The 8,243-nt window shown below is 43.6% G+C and overlaps 1 protein-coding gene across 5 annotated transcripts in view; it reads left to right on the top strand.

Annotated features, from left to right (window-relative positions):
• The first annotated feature begins 6 nt into the window (after positions 1-6).
• The window catches only part of SLC26A2 (solute carrier family 26 (anion exchanger), member 2), a 12,311-nt gene continuing 4,074 nt past the window's right edge, over positions 7-8,243 (top strand). For 2 of the 5 annotated variants that reach the window (XM_015565610.1, XM_006766236.2), the window contains exons 1-3: positions 7-118; positions 4,310-4,483; positions 6,183-6,900. In XM_015565610.1, coding sequence (XP_015421096.1) covers positions 6,208-6,900 — 693 coding nt within the window. In that variant the 5' untranslated portion in view covers positions 7-118; positions 4,310-4,483; positions 6,183-6,207. Of the gene's footprint in view, positions 119-387; positions 612-1,160; positions 1,186-1,432; positions 1,668-4,309; positions 4,484-6,182; positions 6,901-8,243 lie in introns of those variants that run through there. The other 3 variants (XM_006766233.2, XM_006766234.2, XM_006766235.2) reach the window with 3 other exon arrangements.

Genomic DNA, 8,243 nt, shown 5'->3' on the forward strand with positions numbered 1-8,243 from the left:
AAAAGGGAGGCTGGCTCCGGGCTGGCAGCCACTGCCCGCGCGGTCGTGTGCCCTCTGCTCCACAGCGCGGAGGACGCTGCGCGGGGCCTCATCGCGCGGGGCGGCCCGGACCTGAGAGGTGAGAAGAGGGGAGGGGACACGAGCAGGGCGGAGGGCCGGGGAGCGATGCCGGCCTCCACGCGGCCAGCCGGCTGCTCTTCGGGTGGTCCCGGCCTGGGCCCCGGGCGTGCTGGGAGGAGGCCCGGACCAACTGTCGCCGTGGCGTCGCGGGCAGCCCGCGGTCGTGGTTGTTCCGTGGGTGGGTAGAGGCGGGGCAGGGCAAGTGTCAAAGCCCCGCTCCCCCGCCGGCCCCGCTCCTCCGGCTGAGTGCTTGGCTCCTCCCTCCAGCCCACGCGTCGCACCGAGTGCCCCAAGCACGTCGCAGTCGCAGATAAAAGTGTTGCGCTTTGGTCGGGTCCTCGTCAAGCCACGTCGAACCCAGATTTCCGGGAGCAGAACCCAGGAGAATGAGCTGCACCACTAATCCTCTTTTTCCTCCCCCACAAATGGGCGACTGAGACCTGGACACCAGGGAGGGCTTGATTACCTTGGTCTTTAAAATCACACACCTGGTTAAGTATAAATCAGGACCTGAATGGGCTTCTTGGAGATTCATAGACTCACTTGAAATTCTCTCGTGAATGGATGGGAACACTGAGAGGACGCAGAGAGGACCAGGGCCTTGCCTAGAATTACACAGCAGATCCTGTGCAGGGCTAGGGCTTGTACTCCCCAAATCAGAGATCGGCAGACGGGGCCCTTTCCTTGCACGGATTAGGGACTATGGAGAGTAAGAAGCATTCAAGACTTAAACTCCTTTCTGGTACCTGTTCTATTACCACCACCCCTCTCCTCTTCCCCTCCCTCCCCGCCCACACACACACCTTTGTCCTGAGGGGCTCTTTATGTGAAATCTGGAACTAATGTGATTATCCAGTAGTGGGTTAAGCAGAAGTTCTTGTTTTTGAAAACTGAGTCAAGCCCTAGCTGGTTTGGCTCAGTGCATGGAGCGGTGGTGGGTGGACTGAAGGGTCAGGGGCATAGGGGAGGCAACTAATTGATGTGTCTCTCTCACATGCATGTTTTTTTCTCTCTCTCTCCCTCCTTCCCTCTCACTCTCTAAAAATCAATGGAAAAATATCCTGGGTGAGGATTAACATACACAACGAAAAAAATAATTAAATAAATAAATAATTGAGTCAAGAAATGGAGTTAAACCTGTTGGAAAGAAATGAGCCCTTTTTTTTTTGCCCCTTCACGACTCTCAAGGGTCAGAGACTAGTAGCTATCATTTATTGAGCAAATGCTATGTGTCAGGCACTGTGCTAGGTACTTTACTTGTGTTAGCTTTTTAACACGCCTGCAAGTAAGTGATGCTGTCCCCATTGTACAGGTGAGAAATTGATGCTGAGTAAAATGAAGTTTTCACCCAGTTCCATATTGCTGTTAGACAGTATAGCTGGGATCTGTCTGACTCCAGATCATACCAAGTATGATCAGTATATCAGTATTTCTCCAAGTTTGGCCTTCAGCTCACTGGCCCAGAATCATCCAGGCTGCAGAGTTTTAGATCTCATCTCTGGACTTGCCTGGGAACCTGCATTTTAATAGATCTCTGGTTTAATATAGTAAGTACAGTACTATAAAGTGCTGCCTCCTAGGGGAAGATCTGGAAATGACACAGGACTTTGCAGAGATCTAGATGAGATTTTACTAGGGGTGATTTTTAAAAAAATTTTTTTTTATATTTTATTGATTTTTTTACAGAGGGAGAGGGACAGAGAGTTAGAAACATTGTTGAGAGAGAAACATCGATTCAGCTGCCTCCTGCACACTCCCTACTGGGTATGTGCCTGCAATCAAGGTACATGCCCTTGATCGGAATCAAATCCAGGACCCTTCAGTCCACAGACTGACACTCTATCCACTGAGCCAAACTGGCTAGGGCTAGGGATGATTTTTGATTATTGACATAACTTTTAGTGAGCATAAACCCCCAGGCAGATACTTGCTAAACTGTATAACGTCTTGACACAAGCTTGGTTATTGTGTGTGGAGGGTGGACAGAGAGGGGTAACTCCTTTTTACAAAACATTTCTTTCATTTATTCACTCAACAATATTTGCTAAGAATTTAATAAAACAGCAGGTTATTGCTTTCATGGGAAAGATAGGGAAAAAAAGTAAATGCATGGTAGGCAATGATGAGAGGGTCAGGGAAAAAAATAGAGCAAAGTAAAGGAGATAGGAGTGGAAGGCAGGGATGTGCCCAGGCGGGCAGCGTGGTGACGGCAGTATTGCAATATTATATATCGTGTCTAGTAAGGAACTGATTAAGGCCGCATTTGAGAAAAATTCTAGTATTCCAGTTAGAGGGGCAGCAAAAGTAAATGAAAGCAAGAGCCTGCTTGCCTTGTTTGACTATTGCCTGGTATACAAATTATTCTAACCAAAATGTAGCTACAGACGTAAATTTTACAACATTATTCCTAATGGAAAAATAAAATGAAAATATTACCAATGCAGGTGTGTAATATGAAAGGTAAAAGTAACTATTCTTAACCTTTTACCAAACCTATGTCAAGCAGTTTGCTCCCTTCACCAATTAAAATTAACCATAATCCAAAAATGAGTTGAGAACTTGGCCACCGTATGTGCCCTTTTTTCTCCTATTGACCCTTTATAACCCACCCCCTGCCATGGGGCCATGTGGTATTTTAGAGAGTTAAGCTTGGAAATTGGAAGATGAGGTTTGGGAATCTGGTTCTACCAGTTGAGCAAGTGACTAAACTTTGACTTTGCTCATATTAGAGATAGGAATTCATACACTGTTCTCGGATTTATTAAGGAGGCAAATGGGAGGTGTATTTGAAATCTTTTTGAAAGCAGGGAATTACTGTGCAAGTAACTAGCCCTTATAATAAAACCCTAATATGCACATCGACTGAACGGTGGAACGACCAGTCGCTATTATGTGCACTGACCACCAGTTGGCAGACTCTCAATGCAGGAGCTGCTCCCTGGTGGTCAGTGCACTCCCACATGGGGAGCGCCACTCAACCAGAAACCAGGCTCACAGCTGACAAGCACAGTGGCAGTGGTGGGAGCCTCTCCTGCCTCTGCGGCAGCACTAAGGAACCCCTCGGGGAATGTCTGACTGCCTTGGGGAATGTCCTGGACTGCTAGAGGGCACTGGCGGAGCTGAGGGACTCCCCCCTCCCCCCCAATGCACAAACGTCATGCACCTGGCCTCTGGTTCTATATAATAAAAGCCTAATATGCTAAGTGTCTGGCCTTACGACCTTTCAACCAGTCGCTATGGCACGCACTGACCATTAGGGGGCAGATGCTCCAACCGGTAGGTTAGCTTGCTGCTGGGGTCCAGCCAATTGGGACTGGGAAGGATGTCCTGGACACACCCTGGAGCCCTCCTGTAGTCTCTTCCCGCCCCAATCGTGCATTGATGGGGTCCCTCGGCCTGGCCTGTGCCCTCTCGCAGTCTGGGACCCCACGGGGGATGTTAGAGAGCCGGTTTCGGCCCGATCCCTGCAGGTCAGACTGAGGGACCTCACTGGTGCACGAATCCATGCACCAGGCCTCTAGTTTAATATATTTGATCATGATTTTACATTAAGTTATTTTCGTCCTGGGTATTTTATTATTTTGTCTTATATTGGGCTTTATACTAGAATCAGTATGTCATAGTTCTTATAGTACTGATATAAGCCCTATGGTGGCTCTTTTTGCATCACACATAAATGAACAGTGCTAATAATTTGTGATAAGAGAATATAAGGAAGATTTTTTGTCTTCATTATATTTACTTGAAACTTCACCAGTAAACAGATACATAGCCATACATATCAGGTATGAGGCATCGTGTTAGTGCTGGGTTATGTGGAAATGAGAATGACTTGGTGTCTGTCCTTGAATGTATACTCTAGTTCAATGATGGTGAACCTTTTGAGCTCGGTGTGTCAGCATTTTGAAAAACCCTAACTTAACTCTGGTGCCGTGTCACATATAGAAATTTTTTGATATTTGCAACCATAGTAAAACAAAGACTTATATTTTTGATATTTATTTTATATATTTGAATGCCATTTAACAAAGAAAAATCAACCAAAAAAATGAATTCACGTGTCACCTCTGACATGTGTGTCATAGGTTCACCATCACTACTCTAGTTACTCTAGTGTGAGAGACACGTAAACTTAAGTGCTAAATAGTTATATGTTACGTTTTTCTTATGTCCCTTTTGCATATTTTAGGTTTGGAAAAGACTTTTGACCCACAAATCACCAAGAGTTGTCCAAAACAGAATGACAGGACATAAGTGCACTAGAGAGTGGCCTGAAAGTAGGAAGTGAGAAGAGAGTTACAGATTGGTTGCATTGAGGAATGAAGACCTGTGCGTATCCACCAATCTGATTGACTTGCTCAGGGTATGTAGCCATCTATATCTATTATTTTTTTCCTTATATACTTTAAAAACTGTCAGAATAGCTATTATTTTACTTTTGTTTAGTGGGATGACCCTTCATCCTAAACAAAATTAATGTGTGTGGTTTTTACATATCTTGTGTTCTTAAATGGGTCTTGGGTCCTGGATTATGACATTTTGGTAATATTGCATTTATAGAACCTCACAAGGTCCTATTTTTCTGTCAGTTCCAAAACAGAAAACTTCCTGAGTCCTCCATCTAGTATATTTTATCTCTTTCTGGCTATAGTCATAAATTTGTTTATTCATTCAAACATTTTGTAAGCCTGTTCTCTGAGAGTTATAATATTTCATTCATTGATGATTACAATGATGAACAAGATGTCCTTTCCTCCCAGAGCTGGAGAGAATCCTACTGAACAAATACAAGAGTGTGGTTAGTACTATAACGGAGTGCAGAATTCTTTGGGACAGAGAGGATATGATTCATTTGGGCTAGGAGAGATTGGTCAGTGCTTTGTATAAGAGGTTGAATTTTAAATGGGTTTTAAAAATGATTAGGATCTTGACAGGCAGAGAGGTGGATGGCCATGCTAAGTTAAGCAAGCAGCTAAATCAGAGACACTGACTTGTGAATTATTTGGTAAACAGTGTAATACTTTGAGAACCTCTTGCTTTTTCCTCCTCTTTTACTCTTATTACAAGATTTTTCTGTTGTTATAGTTGCCCCTTCTTTTTGGTTAATTTTATTTTCTTCACTTTCCTGTAGTTACTAGTGGAAGGTCTTATGGCACTAGTTCTGTAGTTTAGGACCCAGAGATGCAGGACTACCTAGTTACCCTCCAAGTAGAAGTACAGAGCAACATTATACCTCCCTTCAGTGTGTGTACTTAAAACAGTAAAGTGAATCTTTATTTGCATGAACACGGCAGATATGACTCTCTACTAAAAGAAAGCAGAATAGACCAAAACTTTCTAGAGCATATATTGGACACTTGCCCAATCAGCCCACCCAGGCTCTTGACATTCATATGCTTTAATAATCTTGTATCAGCTTCTCTATCCTCTTTCCTACCAAGCAAAGGAGTGTTGTTCAAAGACCTAAATGCATTCTGCCCTAGTTTCTTTTAGAAAAACCACACATTTATTTTTACTCTTTCACTTGCTTTTTCTTCTTTATGTTTATTTTCAAAATTAGGAAGTTATTTAAAGAGCCTCCCCCCCCCACCAAAAAAAAACAACAACAACAACAACAAAGACCATCTTCCTTGTTTTAGGGACTTGCGGGTAGGGATGAAGGTTTGGGACCAGATCCTATTTGCAGTATATCTGGGTGTGAAAAACCTGAAAAGAAGATAATTGATAGCATATAGAAAGGAGGAAATAGGCTACCCTGATACCTTTTCTGGAGGAAAAACTATAGGGGGAACCAGGCAGGGATGGAAAAGAATCCTTAAATGATTTTTACTCTCAGGAAGTCCTGTACCCAGTGAATTATTTGCTTTGACTTGGCTGTTTATGGTCTGGTTCTTTTTTTTTTTTTAAATCAAGACAAATGAGGCTCAATTAAATGTGACTGTAAGATACCTAACCTCAAAACTGAACTCCTTTTAACTCTCATGAATGACAAGTAGGGCTGTTAAAATGTTGAGCACTGAGAATTACTTAATGAGGTAACTCTGGTATTTTCTTTGGGGTAGGAGGCTAAAGCATCTGTCTTCAGAAATGTCTTCGGAAAATACAGAGCAACATGACCTTTCACTTGAAGGAAAAGACCAGTACAGTCCTCCATCTGCGATCCATGTGGAGCTTGAAAAGGAATCAAGTACTGACTTCCAGCAACTTGAAGCCACAAATCAATGCAGACATTATCCTAGGATCCACATGGAGCCTCAAGAGAAATCAAATACTAACTTTAAGCAATTCATCATCAAAAGACTACAGAAGAGTTGCCAGTGCAGCCCAACCAAAGCAAAACATACGATTTTTGGTTTCCTTCCCTTTTTGCAGTGGCTCCCAAAATATGACCTGAAGAAAAACATTTTAGGAGATGTGATGTCCGGCTTAATTGTGGGCATCTTGTTGGTACCCCAATCGATTGCTTACTCCCTTTTAGCTGGCCAAGAACCCATCTATGGTCTGTACACATCTTTTTTTGCAAGCATCATTTATTTCCTATTCGGGACTTCCCGTCACATCTCTGTGGGCATTTTTGGAATACTGTGCCTTATGATTGGTGAGGTAGTTGACCGAGAACTACACAGAGCTGGCTTTGACACTGCCCATATTGCCCTGTCGTCAGGAACGGTTTCGAATGGGAGTGTATCATTAAACCAGACATCAGACAGGATATGTGACAGAAGTTGTTATGCAATTACAGTGGGCAGCACCGTAACCTTTATGGCTGGAGTTTATCAGGTAAGAAACAATGGGATGAGATTGGTGGTTTCTTACCAAAGAAATCACTATGCATGAAATCTCAGATCTGTAAGGGATCTTAGATATTACAATAATTAAAACTTAGTTATTGAATGCTCAAGATATGTGAGGAGTAAAGCCAAAATTCAAACCCTGGTTTGACTTTCTAGAAAGATAAAGCTGCTTCTCTTTTCTCAACTCTAGGCTGCCCCTTAACCAATGAATTTCAATCAACCAGATTTTAATTATTTGGTTGTAAAAATTTAGACCAGAAAGGGACCTCAGACCACCTAATACAACTCCTTGATTTTATATATCAAGAAAAATTGCTTTGCTTGAGATTATGCAGGTTGGTTATTGGCAGAGTCAGCATTAACAGGCATGCAGGAATGATAACAGAATGGGGATTAGGAGAGGAGGAGTGCAGGAGTTTTTCAAACTATAGATGACCACCCGCTCTTTCCTATAGAATTATTAAGATAGTAGTTCTCTTGGATTGTTGCACAGGAAAAAGTTGAACACTATATTATCAACCAGGAGAAAGGATTAGAAATGAAATTCTTCTTGGGTCTCCTATAGAATCCACTAATCTGCCATTGTCATCATGCCCCTACCTTCTGGCATCAGGAGTCAGTGCCAACATTACATCTCTATTACAGGCATTTGGAACCAATAAGGGAAGGGGAAGAGTAGCTCGCTTTATTTGTTGCTTGGATGAAGTGGAGAAGTGGTGTACAGAGAGTTGTTTTAGGAGTTTAAGAAGGTAGGAATCCTAAGTTATTGTCTCATCTAGGCTAATCTACACTAATAAAAGAGAAACATGGTAATTGGCGTACGACCAATACCCTTTACATTGGTTAATCAGCGAGATATGCAAATTAACTGTCAGCCAAGATGGCGGCCGGCAGCCAGGCAGCTTGAAACTAACATGAGGCTTGCTTGCCTCAGTGATGGAGGAAACCAACGTTCCCCGCCTGCAGCTGCAGGCCTCTGAGCCTGCAGGTTAAGAAACTATGTAACAAATACTGCCGGACTTCAGCCAGCAGGATCGCAACATTGTATGCAAAGGCCAGAAACCTAGTTTCAGCAACGGAGGCCTAAGAGCTGGAGCCAAGCCTCAAGCTAAAGCTGGCCCAGAATTAAAAAAAAGGAAAAAAGGAGCAGTTGGGAGCTTCAGTCACCCTCAGCCTGAAAACAGCCCTCAGCCCCTCACCCAGACTGGCCAGGCACCCCTGTGGGGACCCCCACCCTGAAGGGTGTGTGACCAGCTGCCAACAGCCATCATCCCATAACCCAGGCTGGTCAGGCACCCCAGTGGGGACCCCCACCCTGATCCAGGACAC

This window comes from Myotis davidii, unplaced genomic scaffold (assembly GCF_000327345.1).
Source record: "Myotis davidii unplaced genomic scaffold, ASM32734v1 scaffold18, whole genome shotgun sequence".
In the NCBI taxonomy this organism is placed as follows: Eukaryota; Metazoa; Chordata; class Mammalia; order Chiroptera; family Vespertilionidae; genus Myotis; species Myotis davidii.